General features: G+C 41.8%; 1 protein-coding gene across 1 annotated transcript in view; it reads right to left on the bottom strand.

Annotated features, from left to right (window-relative positions):
- ABLIM1 (actin binding LIM protein 1) overlaps nucleotides 1–22,302 on the bottom strand; it is a 216,003-nt gene that overhangs the window by 141,208 nt on the left and 52,493 nt on the right. Inside the window, exon 2 of the mRNA XM_010859295.1 lies at nucleotides 15,768–15,902. Coding sequence (XP_010857597.1) covers nucleotides 15,768–15,902 — 135 coding nt within the window. The remainder of the gene's footprint in view (nucleotides 1–15,767; nucleotides 15,903–22,302) is intronic.

Genomic DNA, 22,302 nt, shown 5'->3' with positions numbered 1-22,302 from the left:
TTGCCTTCTCCGACATTGCATCACTAGTATTCGTGTTATAACTGAGAGTCTGCACCTTTTGAGTGCCTTTGTCCAATTTCCCCCCACCCCCACCCCTCCCCTCCCCTCTCGTAACCACAAACCTGATCTCTTTCTCTATGAATGTGTTTGTTTCTGAAGCACAACTGACTTACAACACTATCTTAGTTCCTGGTACACAACACTGCGATTCGATACTTCTATACATTTCAAAACAATCATCACAGTAAGTCTAGTTACAAGCTGTCACCACACAAACATATTACATAATTTTTGACTATATTTCCCACACTATACATTTCATACTGGTGACTCATTTATTTCGCAACTGGAAGTCTGTAACTCAATCTCCTTCACCTATTTATCTTCTCCCCTTCAACCCTCCCCACTAGCAACCACCTGTTTGTTCTCTGTATCTATTTATGACTATTTCTGTTTTGTTATCTGCTATTTGTTCATTTGTTTTGTTTTTAGAGTCCATGTAAAAGTGGAGTCATACAATGTCTGTTTCCTCTGACTTATTCTGCTCAGCATAATGCTCTCAAAGTCCATTCACATTGTCGCAAATGGCAAGATTTCAGTCTTTTTATGGCCAAGTAATATTCCACTGTACATATATATACCACGCCTTCCTTATCCATTTATCTATTAATGGGCATTTAGGTTACTTCTATATCTTGGCTACTGTAAATGCTGCTGCAATGAAAAGGGTACATGTATCTTTTCTTTTTTTAATTGGAGTATAGTTGATTTACGACACTGTGTTAATTATTGCTATACAGCAAAGTGATTCAGTTATGGGTTCATGTATCTTTTCTAATTAGTGTGTTTGTTTCTTTCGATAAATACCCAGGAATAGGATTACTGGATTGTATGGTAGATCTATTGTTAATTTTTTGAGGAACCTCCATATTATTTTCCATAGTAGTCACACAGTGTACATTCCCATCAACAGCGTACAAAGGTTCCCTTTCTCCACATCCTAAAAGGACTCTGTGCTCTAGAAGTTCTACTTTACAGGTGAAAACCCTGCTCCTCGTCCCCTGGGCCAGCACTGCCTCCTCCTAGGCTGCCATGTGCAGGAGCAGGGAGGTGGGATAGACAGAGGGTACGGAATTCTCAAACTCCTCACAAGTGGATTTGCACCATACTCTTCCTCCATCTTCTACTCAAGCTAAATTTTTAAAAAAGATTATTTCACCTAAGACATTATTCTATTCATCTCCTCAAACCCTTTCTTCATAGAAAATCCAAAGGTACACTTTGACAAAGCATCCTCTCAAGCCCCCTCCAATGCTGCCTTACGGTGTGGGGTCTCACTGAATCAGACTTTGCCCTGAAATCCAGAGCAGTGTGTTTCAAAGTACCATGCACTGTAGCTCCAAAGTATGACATGCTGTAGCCCAGAGCTCAAAATAGCTGAACAGAGACTCATAAACAATAATAAGAGGGGGCAGCTTCCACCAAAAATAACTATTAGCTAATGCATCATCCTGGAAGCAAATACTAAGCCGCAAAACATATTTAAAGAGCTTTTCACACTCATTTCTAAATGTGCCTCAAAATCTATGATTTTTCTGGGAAAGAAGATAGTTAGGAGTCCAACTAGATGACAAAATGAGACCCCAAGGTCAGGCATTTGAGGTGTGGTATTAATCAGAGCTTGAATTTACAATAATAACTAAAGAGATTTGATTGAAAAGGAATCAGTAGGACCCTCTTTTATTAATAAAATCTTCGACTACATAGTAAGTTTATTTTTAATGCTTGTCGTAGAAATTCATGTGCAAATGACATTAATTATAACCAGCTCAAGTAACAAAGATATCATCCAGAATAATACCTCTCACTCAACGTATTATTTTGTTTTTGTTTGGGTCCATAACACAAAACAAGTATCAAAGTCTTCTCTGATAGCATAGATTACTTAATAAGCAGGAAGTACCATGTATAAATGCTGAAAATATACACAAGGAAGAAATGAAAGGCTGGCCAGATTTAATAGGACCTTGCTTATCCCAGGTAAAACTACCTCAGGTAAGCCACTCATTGGAATTCTGGGCCCACAGGTAAATTTTCAGGTCTATATTCTGTCCTTTCCCTTTCCCTGTTCAGTCCCCAGAAAAAGTTGGGTCATGTATCTTCGCCTTTAACAAGCTCCCAGACCCCAAGGACACAGCCTCAGTGAGAGTTCTGTGTGCCTATAAGCTGACCCTCTAGGAAATAGAAAAAGGTAAGGATGCATTGCTACTTTTACCAGCAACCACAATAAGTAATTAGCATGGGGTTTATTAACCCTCTTAATGGGCTCTTTTTCTCTGGCTTCTCCTGAATCTATCTGGCTTCTCACTCAATCTATCCTGCTCACATCCTCTAAATTAACATGGTAAATGCCCTCCTTCTTCACTTTGATCTTGCATCGAAGGCTGTGGCATCTACCAAACATTCATCTGACTCTTCCTGACCATCAGGGCTTTATTCCAGCCAAACTGACCCTCCCATCCCCCATGCCCGATAGACACCTCCTCCCACCTCCTGCCAGTGCCCATGACAACCCCAACCAGCCTCCCTGGCCCCACTCAGGTTCGACCTTGTGACGAAGCTGCTGGCTTCTTCCAGTCCTGTCTGGCTCTGCTTTCTCAAGGCTCTGAACAATGATTAACATTTGATTCTTAATCTGTGTTACCTTATACTGCCATCAGGATTTTCTCCTTATCTCAGTTGCAAACTTATTGAAGGCAAAACCCACTTCTTATCACGATACTTAGAGAGATGGAAACTTATTATTGTCCCTTTCCACCTATTCATACCGCTTTAAACCAGGCTGGCATCCGGACTGTGTGGGTGGAGCCAAGTTGCTCTGGCACAGCATAAAGAGAGCCAGTAATCCTGCCTTTGCTTCTGAAAGTACCTAATTGGCATCAAGATAGTGGTGCCAAGGTAGCAACTCTACCCTCTCTCAACTTCTTCAATCTCCTAAGACTCTTCCTTCACAATTGAAATTGACTACAACTCAAAACAACTCTAGAGATCATTTTAATTCGCAAGTGTAGGGTCAGACTATGCTCTGCTTTGTGCTCAGTAATAACCAAAAAGGCCTTGATCACAGAGAATAAGACTGCAGCTGGTTAAGTGCTCCATGATTTGAGGTGCATGAGAAGAAACTAGAATGAGATTACAGGGTAGCAACAAGAGTAATCCTGTCTCTAAGAGAGAACATCTGAGGGGGGAAAAAAGTAGATGGAATTGGGATTATACCAAAGAAAAAGAAGGCAGGGTAATAATGGTCTTTAAGTGTATGGCAGGTTATTTTAAGGAAATCAGTAATCAGCTCTTTTCCGTCTAAAGGAGAAACGGGGAACGTTTGCTTTACATGTATGAGGAGATGTAGGTTAGATAAGCTTATAGCTATCACTATAGAGGTGATTACAAATGAGAACAAGCTCCTGAAAGACACTATCTTACATCTATGATTAAAAATATTTATGGCAGGTGAGGTAAGATGTTAGTCGCTCTTTGCATGTCTGACTCTTTGCGACCCCATGGACTGTAGCCTGCCAGGCTCCTCTGTCCACAGAGTTCCCCAGGCAAGAATACTGGAGTGGGTTGCCGTGCTCTTCTCCAGGGGATCTTCCCGACCCAGGCATCGAACCTGGGTCTCCCACATTGCAGGCAGTTTTTTCTTTTTTTTTTTTTTACCGTTTGAGCCACCAGGGAAGCTATTTATGGTAGAATAAATGGCTTTTCCATTCAGGACAGAAGGGGACTTATCCTTTTGAATATAGACAAGGTGATAATGTGACTTTCCTGACCTGTACACCTACATCAAATCACAGGGATTACGGTGCAATGAAAAAAAAACATCAAATTTATTATTTTACCAACACCTAAAGTTCCATTTTGGAAATAAGATATAAACATAAAGAGTTAGTTCTTATAGCATATACATTATGTAATACAATTTTACTTTTAAAAAACTATCTAAACACAGAAAACTCTTAATCTGTATATTCAACTCACCCACCCCTCAATTTTCATTCATTCTACTCCGCAAAATCCTTGCATTTTATAAATACACATATTCTATGTAGAATGATCCTGATCTGGTAAACATCCTATAAACCGTAGGATGACAAAACTGGTATGGTTTTTCCCAAGCCCTTTCACAGAACCCAATCTTTAATTCTTGAAAGGTGCATTGTAATTCATTGGCATAGTGGAAGCTGTAACCTGAATTTTCTAATAGTTTTAGATAAACACTAAAAATAATTTTGATGTTCATGGGCTACCTTCATAGATTGAATGTTACAGAGGATAACGGACTTTTAGAAGCTGTCAAAAGATAGCATTTTTGACACCCTTTAACTATTAAAGTCTAACACACAGTTAAGACTCATATTGCAAAGTGGCACAGTCTCTATTAAGACATAATTCTGTACAAGGATTTCTGCCAATGCTATTTGGAGAGACGAGCTCACATGATCTGATTTTTAAAAATTTCCACAGACATTATCCAATGTTCAGAAATCTTTCTAAAACTATGTGGCTATAAATAACATATAACATTAGTTCCATTTCTGAAATAAAACAAAGTTACTCTAATGAATGTTTAAAATGCCATCCTTCAAATGCCAATAGGAATGTTACGGCTCCACTCATTTCTGGCAAGAAACTTGCTTGCCCAAATGAAGGCCAGTGTCAACTCCAGCTATATCCCTGTCTCTACCGCTTTGAATAAGGCAGCCCCGACCCCTGACCACAGCTAGCGCCCTCTTTTCAGTCCTGGGAAGGTTTATTATGTTTTTATTGAGCATCTGTGCTTTATCTACCTTGCCCCCTTCTTGGTAACATCCCCAGACCATTCAGCTCTACGTGTTCTCTGCAGCCTCAGACTCGCTGCGCCTGTGCTCTGGACCACTCACCGGCACCATCCTGCTACGAGCCATGGCTCCTCCGGTAAGCACAGGCTTGCCAGCAGATCACATGTTCTTCAGGGGTAGATACCATGTTATATATATATATATATATCTTTCAAGCCTCCATAGCCTACCATGGTGAAAGGAGAGATGACAGATGCTCTATAGACATTTCACATGGTAAACATTTGAAGGTGATCAATTGTCCATATTCCCAGGTTGATTTATGCAAAAACATTAAGTGACTTTTAGTAAGAAAAGAATATAAATCTGCTCTTAGGAATAATGAAGTCCATTTAGTTGACTTTTCATACAAGGAGAAATTAAGTAGTTATTATATTTTCATCCTTTACAGAATAGAAGTTTGAGCTGCCCTCTATTCCCAGAGAGGTGGAGATGGGATAGGGAATCATTTCCTGACCACCTGTCCATCTCCCCCCGACAAACACACTGAGAGATCCTTCTGTTACAAGCTCATTTTCACTGGGGCAGATCTTTTTATTTTCCCTTTATTGCACCAATGACAGTTGGTAAGTCACAGTGATTTCATATGATTATTTCATTGTCTGATTAATATCCTGTCTTAATGCATTCAGGCTGCTGTAACAAAATACCACAGACTGGGTGGTTTATAAACAATAGAAATTTATTTTTCACAGTTCTAGGGATTGTGAAGTCTAAGATGAAGCTGCAAGCTGATTCAGTGTCTGGTGAGCGCCTGCTTCTTGGTTCAGATGAGATCAGGTACATTGAGGGTGGCATGGCTGTAACCCTGCTTCTTGGTTCAGAGAGCAGTCTTCTCACTGGGTTCCCTTGTGGCACAAGGGATGAGGGAGCTTTTGGGGTCTCTTGAAAAAGCACTAACCCCATTCACAAGGGCTCCACCTTCATGATATATCACTTCCCAAAGGCCATACTTCCTAATACCATTAGGGATTAGGTTTCAAAATACGAATTTGAGGGGGAACACAAGCAGTCTATGATATATCTCTATGAAGGCAGGGATCATGTCTAACTTATACATATAGCTTGACGTGTATGACTTATTCTTGAGTATTGTGGCACTTGAAAAAAAATATTTGTTGAATAAACAAATGTTACCATTTATCCTCAGAATTTATAGCACACCCTAGAGGTTAGCCAGGGTTTTCATTATTCATATCATTTGACTTCGGTCTTCTGCTTTGCACTTGTGGATGCTGGCAAACTGTGCAACAGGGAATTCTAGACCCTTGCTTCTTTTGCCCCATTCAGAATTTCTATGACATAGCTCAATACCATGACTTTTTCCATCTCCATATTACTAGTCAGGTATGTTTAGAACATACATTTTTATATCTACTTTTTAGTGGAGCACTTCATACCTAAATGAAGCTGCTCTAAAGAAAAGCCCAATTCCTGGGAACTTCATAGGCTGTGAAGGACCATGACCAGAGAATCCTTATCTGGATGGTTCCCCACAGGCTACTAATATACTTCTCCCCCTGCCCGTCATCACACCCCCAATTCCAAGCCCACGTGCAACAAAGCAGTGGTCATCAAATTTGGTGAGCTGGTTGAAAATGCTAGACCCTGATCACCAACATGCTGATCAGGGAGACTGGGGTGAGACCAGGAAACGGAATCATTCACCAGCATCAGAGCTACTCTGGTAGGTGCTCCTTGGACCACACTTACTCAACTCTGCTTTTATATGTTTAACGCTTTTATAAGTTTAATGCCTAAGTGCTTTTATAAGTTTAATGCCTCTCCAGGTAGCTGCGTACCATACACATATCTCCTGATAATTAATACATTGCAGGAGATTCTCCCTATTTCTCACTAAAGGTTCAATGAATATAGAGAAACTCAGAGTTTTAGAAGCTTCCAGGCACAGCAGAAAAGCAATTACTGGCTCTTAGGTCCACTGTAAACACTCTTTCCTGGAGGGAAAATAGGACCCACTCAGTTGCCCTGCACGGGCTATTCGAGGCAGATGATGGGAACCCTGTGGGGACCTACAGGGAAAGGCTAAGGACAAATTTGAATCACAGAGGACACTTGAAGTCACCTCACAAATGTCACTTCCATCATGGAGAAAGATGACTCAAATCTCTCTGCTTGGGTTTAATGTGGATTAGAAGGTTTCAGGGCACTTATCTCATTTGGGAATTGGTTATCAACCAAGGAAGAATTCCAAAAGGAATCCTGCTTTTTCTCTGTAGCTTTCACTCAGTAGATAATATCTCTCTGGTGTGTGTGCTTAGTCACTCAGTGATGTCTGACTCTTTGCGATCCCAAGGACTGTAGCCTGAGAGGCTCCTCTGTCCATGGGGATCTCCAGGCAAGAATACTGGAGTGGGTTGCCATGCTATCCTCCAGGGGATCTTCCCAATCCAAAGATCGAACTCAGGTCTCCTGCATTGCAGGCAGATTCTTTACTGTCTGAGCCACCAAGGAAGCCCAATACCTTTCTAGGCACTATCAAATCCCTTCTCAGATTAAATCAAAGAAAAAGAAATGACCAAGGTCGAGTCAATTCTTACAGGATACTTTCCAAACTGCAACCAAAATTTACTAATTCAATCTAATTAGTGGCAGGCAAATCTCACCATAAAAGTTCAAAAGTTGAACTACATTTACCTAAGTTCAGTTTTTCTTCTTGAAGGCAAAAGAAGAAGGGAGTGACAGAGGATGAGATGGTTAGACAGCATCACCAACTCAATGGACGTGAATTTGAGCAAACTCCAGGAGATTGCGAAGGACAGAGAAGCCTGGCATGCCGCAGTCTATGGGGTCTCAAAGAATTGGACACGACTTAGTGACTGAACAAGTTTTTCTTATTCAGTAAATGGCATGATTATAATATGGTATAACATTTGAGTCCCAAGACCACACTAAAAACAGCCTCATCACTTCAGATGCAATCCAAGCCCACTACCAGAATCAGTGTTCCCCAAACTTTTCCAATTTCACTCATGTTACCACCTTCACTATTTTTTAATTTGGTCATAGTTTTTGAACTATCTATTCTGTTTCCTTTGCTGTTATTTAGTCACTAAGTCATGTCCAACTCTTGTGACAAAACAATGTTCCAAAAGGATTTAGGTGATGATGGCAATTGTTGTTTGGTCGCTCAACCCCATAGATTGTAGCCTGCCAGGCCCTTTCTGTCCATGAGATTTCCCAGGCAAGAATACTGGAGTGGGTTGCCATTTCCTTTTCCAGGGGATCTTCCTGACCCAGGCATAGAACCTGCATCTCCTGCACTGGCATCCGGTTCTTCACCACTGAGCCACCGGATAAGCCCATGACTTTTAAAACCTTCAGTGCTCTCTTAATAACTATAATTATTTTCAAAGGCAAAAACCATAAATCAAAACTTCCAGGGCCACTTCCCCTCTACATAAAGTATCTATAGAAGTAAATAATTAAATAATGCAATTCAGTTTGAGCTTTAATATCATTTCCTGACCAAGGCCCTGGGGCTGACAGCTATTCTCTCTTTGTTATAAAGATCTTCCGCTTCATGAAATTAGATGGTTGGAAAAAGGAAGGAGAAAGAATAGTTGTTCACTGTGTGAGAGAAATGCTGTGTCTGAACCAAAAATAATTTTCTCCTTCCCACACTTAAAAAGACATTGATTGAAGTCAAGTCTGGGTGACCCGGATTTAATAATTTGGAAATAATAATCTGTAATTAGTATCAATCAATGATAAACATTTCATTCACTCATTCAAAAATTATTATTGAGTGCTTAATGTAAGCTAGGTTTTTTCCTAAAGGCTGCTATACAAACCCTGTTGGTGCCTAGCAGAGGGAGACAGGCAACAAATAAACACTACATAACTTAAACCGTATATAAATACATATATATGTAAACACACACAGATACACATATACACATCTATACATGACAGATAGTGTCAAAGATGATCTCAATGATAAGTGACATTTGAGAAGAGACCCCAAGTAAGTTGGGGAGGACACCAGGCACATACCTAGATAAAAAGCTCATCAAGCAAAAGAAACAGGAAGTGGAAAGGTCCGGAGGCTGTTCAATGCTTGGTTTAAGAATGATCAAGCAGGCCAGGGTTGCTCAGCAGAGTGAGCCAGAGAGAAAGTGGTGGGAGATGAGGACAGGTAGTAACAATGGGGAGGGGCTTTGGAGGTCACATTAAGGTTTTTGGACTTCATTCTGAAAGATGAAGGAATCCTTTGGAAAAGGTGACAGGATCTGGCTTTATTTTTAAAGATCACCTTGGCTACTGCATTAAGAACAATCTGCAGTAGGGGTAAAGGCAGATGCCAGGAGGCCTGACATCATTATTAATCCAGGCAAGATATGGTGGCAGCTTGGAGCTGGAGCATTATCTTTGGGATGGTGTAAATGGCCAGATTTTTTATATACTATGAATATAGGGCTGAAGGGACTTGTTGGTGGAATATTTGTGCCATGTAAAAGAAAAAGAGAAGTCAAAATAACTCTAAAGTTCTCAGCCTAAGCAACTGGGAAGATCCCCTGGAGGAGGGCCTGGCAACCCCCTCCAGTATTCTTGCCTGGAGAATCCCCATGGACAGAGGAACCTGGAAGGCTACAGTCCATAAGGTTGCAAAGAATCAGACATGACTGAAGCAACTTAGCATGCACGCAACTGGGAGGAAGGTCTTGACAATGGCTCAAATGAAAAGACTGGAGAGGGAGTGGGGATGGTGCTAGTAACCAAATAACCCATTACTAGTTAGGTTTGAGAGGCCAACTGGAGATGCTGAGAAGGCTTTTGAAGACACCAGTTTGAACCACAGGGCAGAACTTTGGAGCTGGTATTTTCAGGGCACATATGGTACTTCTAAACTACGAGACTGGATGAAGTCACTAGAAAGCAGAGATGCAGATGAGGTCTGAGCATGTGGCACTTCAAGGTTTCAGGGTCATGATGTGAAAAGAACCAGCAATAGGATAGGGTCAATGCTTGCTTTAAAAATGTTCGAGGAACATTTCAGTTTTCTCCCCTGCTCTATGATATAAAGATTCCTATAACCTTTGCTAGATAAATCATTTTTCTTAGAAGATGTGCTCTTCCTTGATTAAGCTAGGAGAAATTCAGCATTCCCTTTCTCAAAATATAAGCTATCATTGGACTTCCCTGGTGCTCTAATGGTTGAGAATCTGCCCATCGAGCAGGGGACACAGGTTCAATCCCTGGTCTGGAAGGATCCTACATGCCACGGGGCAACTAAGCCCGTGTGCCACAACTACTGAGTCCAAGCTCTAGAGCCCTCAAGCCACAAAAAGAGAAGCCACCGCAGTGAGAAGCCCTAGTGCTACAACTACAGAGTAGCCCCCACTGGTCCCAATTAGACAAAGAGCACACACCCAGCAACAAAGACCCAAGGAAGCCAAAAATAACATTTTAAAAAATACATTTAAAAGAAAGCTTTCACGGACATGAAACTGAGAATTCTCAAGAACTATAAAGAATTGGAGATTTTACCTGCAAGCTGGCAAGTTAGCCTGCCCTGGTTTCATGGATGCTGGCAGAAGACATGAAACTCCTGGGTCAGAGCAAAAGACTGACTCAGGGCAGGTAACATGAGCTGCATATTTGTTATGCATTCCTCATGACCATGCTACATCGCGCAGAGGCAAGAGAAGCAGGTCACCAGGATGCTCTACGTGCAGTGGGTTTGTGTCCCACCAAGGAACCTGACTACGCTAAAGCCTTTCACTGTGTAGATCACAACAAACTGTGGAAAATTCTTAAAGAGATGGGAATACCAGACCACCTTATCTGCCTCCTGAGAAACCTGTATGCAGGTCAAGAAGCAACAGTTAGAACTGGACATGAAACAAAAAACTGGTTCCAAAGGAGTACATCAAGGCTGTATATTGTCACCCTGCTTATTTAAATTATATGCAAAGTACATCATGAGAAACACTGGACTGGATGAAACACAAGCTGGAATCAAGATTGCTGGGAGAAATATCAACAACCTCAGATATGCAGATGATACCACCCTTATGGTGGTGAAAGGAACAGAAAGGGAAGAGGAACTAAAGAGCCTCATGATGAAAGTGAAAGAGCAGAGTGAAAAAGTTGGCTTAAAACTCAACATTCAGAAAACTAAGATCATGGCATCTGGTCCTATCACTTCATGGCAAATAGATGGGGAAACAATGGAAACAGTGACAGACTTTACTTTGGGGGCGTCCAAAATCACTGTGGATGGTGACTGCAGCCATGAAATTAAAAGTCACTTGCACCTTGGAAGAAAAGCTAGGACAAACCTAGGCAGCATATTAAAAAGCAGAGACATTACTTTGCTGACAAAGGTCTGTCTAGTCAAAGCTATGGTTTTTCCAGTAGTCATGTATGGATGTGAGAGTTGGAGTATAAAGAAGGCTGAGTGCTGAAGAATTGATGCTTTTGAACTGTAGTGCTGGGAAAGATTCTTGAAGAGTCCCTTGGACTTCAAAGAGATGAAAATCAGTCCTGAATATTCATTGGAAGGCCTGACGCTGAAGCTCTGATATTTGGCCACTTGATTCGAAGAGTTGACTCATTGGAAATGATCCTGATGATGGGAAAGATTGAGGGCATGAGGAAAAGAGGGTGACAGAGGGTGAGATGGTTGGATGGCATCATTGACTCAATGGATATGAGCTTAAGCAAACTCCGGGAGATAGGGAAGGACAGGGAAGTCTGGTGTGCTGCAGTCCATGGCGTCGCAATGAGTCGGACACGACTGAGCAACTAAACAACAACAAAAGGAACCTAAAGTTTAGAAAACCCCAGTCTTTTATAATGAGCTGTAAGCAAATCAATCCAACCTTTGTTCCAGCGGGAGATATTATCTTTATTATACTAGACAGCAAACAAATCCATCCTCTAGTCCAGAGGGAAATGCTGTCTCTGTCTTGAGAATATTCACTATACAAACACCCTTGAAAGATAATGCAGAACAAAAAGTGCCCACACTAACGAGAGACCCGTGGATAATCATCTCCCAACAAAAGTCAAAACTGTGAAGCAGCATATTTTGAAGAATTTCTGAGTCCTTATCCTATTTCACTTTGGAATTCAAAATCTTAAATATTTTTTTAAAAATATAAATTATATTTATTTACCTAGGTAACACTTTAACATGGCAGAAAATTCAAAAGATAAGCTATACAGGATTATCCTTTTCTCAGCAAAAGATGGTATCAAAGTGGTTTCTCATTTGCTGTGAGAAGGGAGTACATTTGTATCAGACTCATTTTCTTGCATCCTGTTTATTTTGCCTTCTACTCAATTTCCAAATGAGTCAGATTCTCTAAATAGATGTTAAAAGCAGGAGCTCAGCACTTAGGGAATATAAGAAACTGTCTCCATTTTACTAGTGCTTTATCAATGTCCACCTGAACCCCAAATAACCCACATGGAGTGAGTTGTATCTAGTGGGTTAAGTGAAAGCTAAGGGTCTAATCTGGCATAAGGGTCTAAACAGCAGTGATATCTCACCCAAGTGCTGCCTGACAGGGGCCTTTAGCACAGGTTCTCTTATCTGTTCCATCTGCCAGGCAGAGACGCCTCGCTCTGTAATCAATGACAGATAGCCTTACTTACACTCTTTTCAGCAGATAATGTTGCTGTCTAGTAAGCATGTGAGGGTATATATCATAGTAAGCACTTGACAAATCTTGTTGGCTAGCTATGCCATCAGAAGCACTTACAAATATTCAAGTTCCAAAGAAATACATGGCTACTGTTCATTCATTTGTTCAGTCATCTCTCCCCTCATTGGGCACCTAATGCATCAGGCATTGTTCTAGGTACCAGGTACACAGTGATAAACAAGACAGACAAAAATCCCTGCCCTCAGGGGGAGCTTACTCTCTCATGGAGGAGGGAGACACGTGAATAAAATATGCTAAATAATAATAAATGTTAAGGAAAAAAGACACAGTGGAAAGAGATGTGATATCTGGAGAAGCTGACATCTTATACAGGATAGTCCAGGAAAGGCTTAATGAAAACAGAATATTTGGCTAGGCAGCCCTTCTCAATCCTCTGGTCCCTGGTCTTTTCTAAATGCTCTAGAACATTCTGACAGAAAAATGGATCTAAGGCATTATCCTGAAAAAAATGCTCAAGATAGACAACAATAATTATAATGAACAACATATCAATAAGATAAACCATATAATCATGATTAACTTAAATATATCAATTATTAAATATTAAATACATAATTATTAAACATCAAATTTTTACTACTTAATTTCTTATTCTCTTATAGAGTATGTATCACAATCATGATATAGACAAGGTGGTGCATTAAAAAAATGGTCATATCACTGAAACAAAATCTGAATGAACATATAGCATTAAAAAAAAACAAAACAGCCTCCTTTAAGTTAGTGGAATGGTTGCTGCTAATAGGCAAGAGTGAAAAACAAAGCTGCTGAGTACTGGAGACAAAAGAGCAGCTCCATCGGAAGCCTGCAGCCACATTTTATCCCCACTGAGCTATTATAAATTCTTTAAATAGCAGAAGCTTTGGGGATCTCCTTTTCTTTTAATTATAGAATCCACCCAGTAATTAAACCACTTTTCTCATCTCATTACCAGATGGGTACATTTTCCAAGGTTACAAATGGAAATCAGGTTCTACTTCCTTCAGATGCTGGCTTTGTTATGACTCAGTTCCTGTCCTTTCCCAGGGGAATTCCACACACAATCATATAGCTTTAGCCATTATCTGGATGCTGAACACTTTCAATCCTTCTTCTCAACACAGACCAGTATCTCTTGAGTGCTAAGCCTACGAGACGTTGTATGGATCACGTATGCTCAGCCTCAATGTGTTATCTAAACTGAACTCCTCCCCTCTCCTCATAATAGCCTCTCTAGTGCTCCTGTATTTTCTTATCTGGTGGCAACCTTATGTTCACCCAGGCAGTCCAGCTGGAACTCTGGATCTTTCTTCATTCCTCACATCCAATCAGTCATCAAATCCTAGCAACCTTAACTGGGTTAAGGTTAAATGTCTTAGGTCAAGGTAAGGTTAAGGTTAAGCTGGCTAAATATCTCTAAAATCTGTCCCCGAGTCCCTACCACACTTGGTTCTATGTTCCTTACATTACTTCCACCTAGACTACCATAATACCCACCACCTTTCTGGATCTATCTGCCTGCCTCCAGTCTACATCCTGTATTTCTCTCCATCACAGCATTTATTATTCACTATCCTGCGTGCACATGCTCAGTCGCTCAGTCGTGTTGGACTCTTTGAGACCCCATGGACTGGAACCCACCAGGCTCCTCTGTCCCTGGAATTTTCCAGGCAAGAATACCTGAGTGGGTTGCCATTTCCTACTCCAGAGGATCTTCCTGACCCAGGGACTGAACCCAGGTCTCCTGCATTGCAGGCAAATTCTTTACCATCTGAGCCAGTATCTCTTGAAATACCCCCACAAGTTCCTTGACACATGGAGTATGTATTCCATTAGCATTGACAAATTGGATACATAACTCTTGGACCAGTAGATTCCAAGATGCCAGACCTCTTAGGAAGTAACAGAGGTTCACCAACAAAACTCCTGCTCACCAATCCTGATCCTGGACAGTTTACTGGTTTAAGTTTGTGCTGTGAACTCTTAATTCCTCCACTGCAACCCTTTCCCACCTTCATACTTATCTAGCTCTCCTCTAAGATGTTCAGTGTCCTCTTTCTTCCTCCTCTTTCAAAATCCAAGAGTCCATCTCTTCTTTTTATTTCCACAGGCATTTGTATCTTAGGGCTTTCTTTCTAATTGTGGAAAGTCACCTCTGGTCCCATTCAAGGGCTTTGGGACATGGTTACTTTGGGGTCGGAGTCCTCATACAGTTGAAAAGAAACATAAAGGACAGATAAATAAAGAGGTCCTACCGTATAGCACAGGGAACTATACTCAACATCCTGTGATAAACCGGAATGGAAAAGAAGATGACAGATAATGTATAACTGAATCACTTAGCTGTACAGCAGATATTAACGTCACATTGTAAATCAATTATGTCATGTCTGAAAGGGACCCTTGAGAGTTCCTTGGACAGCAAGGAGACCAAACCAGTCAATTCTAAAAGAAATCAGTCCTGAATATTCATTGGAAGGACTGATGCTGAAGCTGAAACTCCAATACTTTGGCCCCCTGATGCAAAGAACTGACTCATTGGAAAAGACTCCAATGTTGGGAAAGATTGAAGGCAGGAGGAGAAGGGGGCGACAGAGGATGAGATGGATGGATAGCATCACCAGTTCAATGGACATGACTTTGAGCAAACTTTGGGATATGGTGAAGGACAGGGACCTGACCCGATGCAGTCCATGGAGTCGCAAAGAGTCACACACAACGTAGCGACTGAACAGCAACATGCCGTGTCATGTCCGTGTCTCAGTCACGAAGTCATGTCAAACTCTTTTGCAACCCCCTGGACTGTAGTCTGCCAGGCTCCACTGTCCATGGAATTTTCCAGGCAATCAAATGTACTTCAATAATATTTAAATGTTTTTTCAATTTTTTTAAAGAACTATAAAGCACAAAACACAAAACTTCATTTCATTGCTCTTTCACAGTTAGTCTTCCCTCTCAGGATGAGGAACCTCAGTGAACACCCAAAGGCCTGTGTACCCCTGGTCTTGGGGCTGGGGCAAGCTCAGTATTCCCCTTAACTTCAGTCTATTCCTGAATTAGAGAAGGTGAACAACTTCAGGACTTGGGAGCACATTCAATTATCAACTGGTATGGAGTTAGGGAGATGGGGCTGCCTCCAAGACAAGCAGTGACCGTGACACTCCACGTCTCCAGGAAGCCAGAGGTGCCTTACCTTTGCAGGTGAAACATTTGATGTGGAAATGCTTGGTCTGGACCCGAAGCACTTCCCCTTTGCACGGCTCTCCACATTTATGGCAGTGAATGACAGGCTTCTCTGATGGGTGGTGAGGGTCCTGAGGGTGGGCCACTGAAAGAAAAACAGGAAAGATCCATGTGAGTAGAAAGCATTCCTACAAAAGGAGTCATTGTGGGTGGGCATAAACATGCCCATAATTTTAGTATCAAATGAGCCACATATTGATTCAACAAGCACCAATGGAGCCCCTGCCGCCATGTCATAATCATGGGGATACACAAAGCAAAATGAGAATTGTGGCTGTAACAGTCCACTGTTGGGGAAAATGCTTATTTCCCTGGGAGCCAGCACTCTTCTCTCTTCTTCCCAAACATCTCGAGGACTATGTATTAAATTTTTGAGTCATTAAGTACATAATCTTGCTTGGTTCAATATGGTGTGATATGTACCTATCTTGATTTAGAAAATGCCTTTGAGCCAGGAGTTCACTGCAGACTGTAAGTTCCCTGAGAATGGGGACTAGTTATTAATAAAGTTCATATATTGTTTCTCCCCACTGGGATTCCTCTTCCCTTCTCCTAGCTCCTCAGAACACAGCAGAGCACTCGTGCACAAAAGGGGCTCAGTCAACATTTATTTCCTTCTTAGCAGGCACTGGCTAGTTCCTCGTCTACCAGACAGTCATTCCTCCTCTTCATTTGGCAGCTCATGGAACCTGTTGGAGGTCTATTATGAGCCTCCCATTGTGTGCACTGGAGAAGGAAATGGCAACCCACTCCAGTATTCTTGCCTGAAAAATCTCATGGACAGAGGAGCCTGGTGAACTAAAGTCCACGGGGTCACAAAGAGTTGAACATGACTAAAGTGACTTAGTACACATCATGCGCACGGTTCCCGGTACACACTGCAGGTAGTCATTAAAGAAAAAATCAATTAGAAACTGTGTGGACGTCTCTGAACCTCAGACTCCTCTCCTGTAAAATAAGCGGGGTTGGATCTGAGGCTCTTTCCAGGCTCTACAATCATATGATGGGGTTTATAGGGATTATTCTTTCAGTTTCCAGAGTGTAGCCTTCAGAGAATGGAAGTTGTTGTGACCGCCCCGCCCCAGGACAGGATTGCAGGCTCCCCTGACAAAGGACCAAGAGAGAAGACAGCAAGAGGCCACCTGTGACCTGATGCTACCCAAGGATCTTCACTGAACTTGCCGTTTGTTCAGCCAGAGAATTCAGAGAGGCATTTTTTGCTAGTCAATTCCCCTTTTTCTGATTTGGGTCCTCAGAAGGAGGAATCATGCAAAATATAAAAACGTATTGCATAAGTACCGACATGAGCATGATAGGGGATAAGAACAGTGAGCCTAAAATTAATCAACCAGCACAAAGAACAAAGGTCATTTTTTTTTTCAAACAGTAAAACCGGGTTGGACGTGGTGAGAGAGGGGGGTGTGGGCAGGTATTGCTGAAACTGAACTGCGAAATCACCTCCCAGCAAGGAGCTCTCCGTAACACGCCAAGTATAATAGTTCATTGTTTCTCTCGGACCACTGTACCATTCACATTTCGCCTGGAAGGAGCTTGAGCAAGACAGTCCAAATAGTCCATTACTAGCTAGATTCTCAGGAACAAGGTTCTTCTTGTTTCTTGTGAGACCGAGACTAGGAGCAGCTGTAGCTTCGGGTTCAACACCTGATCTGAATTTTCTGCACTGGACCCTGAAGCGTTTGGCAAAGGTGTCAACATCATGATACCCCTGCGTTTCCCTGCTGGGGTCTCTCCTGGAAACCTATATTCACAACCGAAGTCAGTCCTGCCTGAAGGAATTAAGAAGGGACAGGCTTCCAAGATCTCTAAACAACCAATGACTTCTAAAGTGATGTGCAGTAAGGCCAAAAACCGATTGATCTGGGCATTAAAAAAGTTTCCCATAACACTGTCTGCTTTACGCAAGGTTTTTCATGTATTTGTTTCAAATTCTTGCTTCCAGTACAAATGGAGGAAAATAATATTTATTTAGCATCTGTCTCCAAGTGCCAGGCTCCCCTGTCGGTGAGGTGCTTACACGTGTCATTTTATTCCATCCTCACCACCCTCTCTCAGTAAGGTGGGTAATACTGTTCCCATTTCACAGATGAGGAAACCGAGCCTCAGAGAAGCTGAGCAGCCTGCTCAAAGAACAGTAAGTACAGGCGCAAAGATCCACACCCAGGCCTTTCTGATTCCCAAGCTCATGTTCTTCCTGGGCCATTTGTCTAAATCAGAAATTATTATAAGCCCAGCAATGACTGTTGTAAGTTGGGCAATAATTTATTTAGGTGGGCTCAAGAGCTGTTTCAAAGCTACAACTAGGACTTGGCTTGTAAAGGCTTATACACTGTGTATGGTAAAATATTGCTTGCTGGGCATGGTACCCAGATGGTGATCCTCAAGATAGTGCTGCTGATCCCCTTTAACAGAACCCCCCGTGTCATGTATTAAAAATGCAGATTCCTCCATGCACCCCAGTGTTCATTGCAGCACTATTTACAATAGGTGGGACATGGAAACAACCCATGTCAATCAACAGATGAATGGTTAAAGATGTGGTACATATACACAATGGACTATTACTCAGCCATTAGAAAGAATGAAATAATGCCATTTGCAGCATCATGAATGGGCCTGGAGATTATCATATTAAGTGAAAGAAGTCAGACAGAGAAAGAGAAATAACGTATGATATCTCTTACATGTGGAATCTGAAAAGAAATGATACAAATGACTTACAGACTTATTTTCCTTAAAGAAACCAACTTACAATTCCCAGCGGGGAAGGATGGGGGAAAGGGATAGTTTGGGATGGACATGTACACACTGCTATATTTTAAATGGATAATGTATAAAGTCCTGCCTCCCAGGTGGCTCAGTGGTAAAGAATCTGCAATGCAGGAGACTCAGGTTCCATTCCTGAGTTAGGAAGATCCCTTGGAGAAGGAATTGGCAACCCACTCCAGTATTCTTGCCTGGGAAATCCCATGGACAGAGGAGCCTGGTGGGTTATAGCCCATGGGGTCTCAAAAGAGTCAGACATATTTAGTGACTATGACAACAAGGTCCTACCAAAGGCACAGGGAACTCTGCTCAATGTTATGTGACAGCTGGGATGGGAGGGGAGTTTGGGGAAGAACGTATACATGTATATGTGTGGCTGAGTGCCTTTGCTGTCCACGTGAAACTATCACAACATTGTTAATTAGCTATTAATTAGCTAATTAGCTATCACAACATTAGTTAATCAGCCATTACCAATATAAAATAAAAAGTTAAAAAATAAATAAAAATGAAGATTCCTCAACCCCACTGAACTAGGGGTTAAAGTCAGGAGACCTATCATTTTAGTAAGCTCCTCAGGTGATTCTACACACTACAGTTTAAGAACGATTGTCCCCACAGAATTCAGACAATATTGGGAAGCAAGTTACAGACTAGAGTTAGAGTGGAAAAAATTAACCCACAAGGCCATCCATCTCAGAAACAATATTAGAACACAGTGGATCTCTTGACCACGAGGGAGAATGCATTTTTGGATGAGAAACTGCATTGCAGTTTCTCTTGACACTTGACTTTTTTATAACTAAGCAAGCTGGCTAGGCTTGCTGAGTAATGATGAGGGAAGGAAAATATCATTTCACTTCTTGGCTCTCCCCTTTGTCTCAACAAAGGTGCCAGGGCAAAGGCTGGCACCAGTCATAAAGTCAGAATTGGGATCAGCATCTGCATTTTGCAAGCATTTCCCTTTGGAAATGTATATTATACTGCGAAATCCTCCATGCCCAGAGATGACCTCTGTTTTCACCCAGGGATGAGTAGAGACTTTATCATTTTACTTACTGCTCCATCCCACATCAGCCTAGGCAGACACATCTCAGAACCACCTACATGTGAAGAAATGGGCTTTGCTTGTTAGAGGACAGAATCCAAAGAGCAAAAGAGACTCAGTACTGATTTCATCCCAACCCAAATCAGGGTAGAGAAAAGAATGTCTCTCCTTTTTCAAGCTCAATAAAGAGGCTTTACATAACTTCCTTTGGCAGTTTGGTTAATACCAAATGTATGTTCTTTGGCTCAATTCTACATTTTTGAAATATGCTGAGTCAGCTGCAATATAAAAATGACATTAATTCTGTACTCCTCTTATTTGCCAGCTGGCCCTGTTCCTACTTTTTCCTTGATTGCTTCATCTTTCAGAGCCTGGGTGGTCCCTCCTTACTCTACTGTTAGGGAAAATGAGGAGCCAAGAGCTTACATTCCTTGCCCAAAGTCAGCCCCAAATTATCGGCAGAGGTACATTTAGCACTTGGACTTCCCAAATCTTTTTATTGTACCAAGTAGTCAGTGGTTCATCCCGGAATTTGGGCAGACATGGTTAAAATTTTCCATGGCTTATCAGTTTGTTGCTACAAAAAGAATAATACAATGGAAAACCTGAAGCATGGTTGTGTATCTCCTTAACAGTGAGGAAATGTGTATGAAGAACCAAGAGTCTGTTTGCCTGAAAAGGTAAAAGGATTCCTCCACTCCGGTTTGGAGGGATTCTGGAGACTCAGTTAAGGCAGCCTATTGCAAGCCTAACGTAAGTTTCACACTGCCTCTCACAGTCAAGCGAAGCAGGTTAGCCTTATCGCTGAGACTCTACCATAGAACAGGAACCACAGTTCCATTAGGCTATGTTACTTTGGAAATGCCTACTGGAGATTACAGGCAATGAGGCTGGGACAGGAAGTGGAGATCACTAAGGAAAACTGCCACCTTCAGTGTCGTCAAACAGAGGAAATTATGGCCATAAGAGGAAAGCTAAAATGATTAGGTGGAGTCCTTCCTAATATTCCAGAACCAGCTTCACCTCATCTAAGTTCCTCCTATCTAGGGGACAGACCATGAAACTAGACCACTAGAATCAGAACTCAGATGCTTTCTCAGATGAAAGCATATTGGAAATAAAAATCTCTTTAGTGGGTGACTATCATGAGCCTATATGACAGCATTCTCGGTATACATTATAATTGCCCCAGGCTATCGGAACTATTCACATCCGTCAAGATGGTGGAGTAGAAGGATGTGTGCTCATCTTTTCCTGCGAGAACTCCAAAATTGCAACTGCTGAAAAATGATCAACAGCAGAATGTTGGATCCCACCAATAAAAGATATCCTTTTACTTTGCCCACAAAGGTATGTATGGTCAAAGCTATGGTTTTTCCAGTAGTCATGTATGGATGTGAGAGTTGGACCATTAAGAAAGCTGAGCATTGAAAAATTGATGCTTTTGAACTGTGGTGTTGGAAAAGAATCTTGAGAGTCCCTTGGACTGCAAGGAGATCCAACCAGTCAATCCTAAAGGAAATCAGTCATGAATATTCATTGGAAGGATTGATGCTAAAACTGAAGCTTCAGTACTTTGGCCACATGATGTTGACTCATTAGAAAAGACCCTGATGCTGGGAAAGATTGAAGACAGAAGGAGAAGGGGATAACAGAGGATTAGATGATTGGAAGGCATCATCAACTCAACTGACATGAGTTTGAGCAAGCTTCAGGAGCTGGTGATGGACAGGGAAGTCTGGCATGCTGCAATCCATAGGGTTGCAAAGAGTTGGACATGACTGAGCAGCTGAACTGAACTGATTTGAACTATTCAGAGTCTCCCAGGTAATATATTCCCCCTCCCAATTGCCCTTCCCTCTCATTAGCACCATCAGTCTCTCCACTAGCCTTTGAAACCCCATCAGGCTTGATGGTTTTCAAAACCCTTCCATCTGCATTATCTCAAGTCACTCTCACAGGAGCCTTATGAGGTAGGAAGAGCAGTAACAGTCAAGCCCATTTTTAAAACAGGCAGACTGAGACTCAGAGGGACAATATGCCTCATCCAAGGTGACACAGCCATGAAACAGAGTTGGCAATAAACCAATGCAGTGCTCTTTACGCCCAAACAAGCCCCTAATCACTGATGCTTGGAACCTCTCAGTCATCCTGAGTCCACCCTCTCATTCATCCCCCATGAAATTCTGTCCACCCTCCCATCCTTTAGTCATCCCTTTGCTCACCACATAAATCCAGCCTTCAACCCCTTTTTCAAGATTGCTGAGAGTTCCCAGCAGCTTGGCTCTTTTGTCTTCAATGTGGCCTTGGAAGTGTAGGTCGCTCAAAGAGGTGGACATCACTCTCCACTCCTTAAGCTCAGGCTGTGCTTGGTGACTTCATTCCAGAGCGGACAGTACGGAAGAGGGGTGGGAGAGAACCTTTACAGTGAACAAATCTGAAAAGCACTACCTCACCTGGGTCATCAAGGTCAACATCAACAATCAACATCATGTTGAGAGTGTGTACCTCTGATATGATGTCATGCCAAATGGCACTTTTCCCCTATGACCTTCTCTCCCATAAACTTCATAACCCTAGTCTAATCATGAGAAAATCCCCCAAATGAGGGACTTTGCACAAAAACTTGATTAGTACTCTTCACAGTCATCAA

The sequence above is a fragment of the Bison bison genome, unplaced genomic scaffold (assembly GCF_000754665.1).
Source record: "Bison bison bison isolate TAMUID 2011002044 unplaced genomic scaffold, Bison_UMD1.0 scf7180017864456, whole genome shotgun sequence".
Lineage (NCBI taxonomy): Eukaryota > Metazoa > Chordata > Mammalia > Artiodactyla > Bovidae > Bison > Bison bison.
This window is presented reverse-complemented; position numbering and strand designations above follow the sequence as displayed.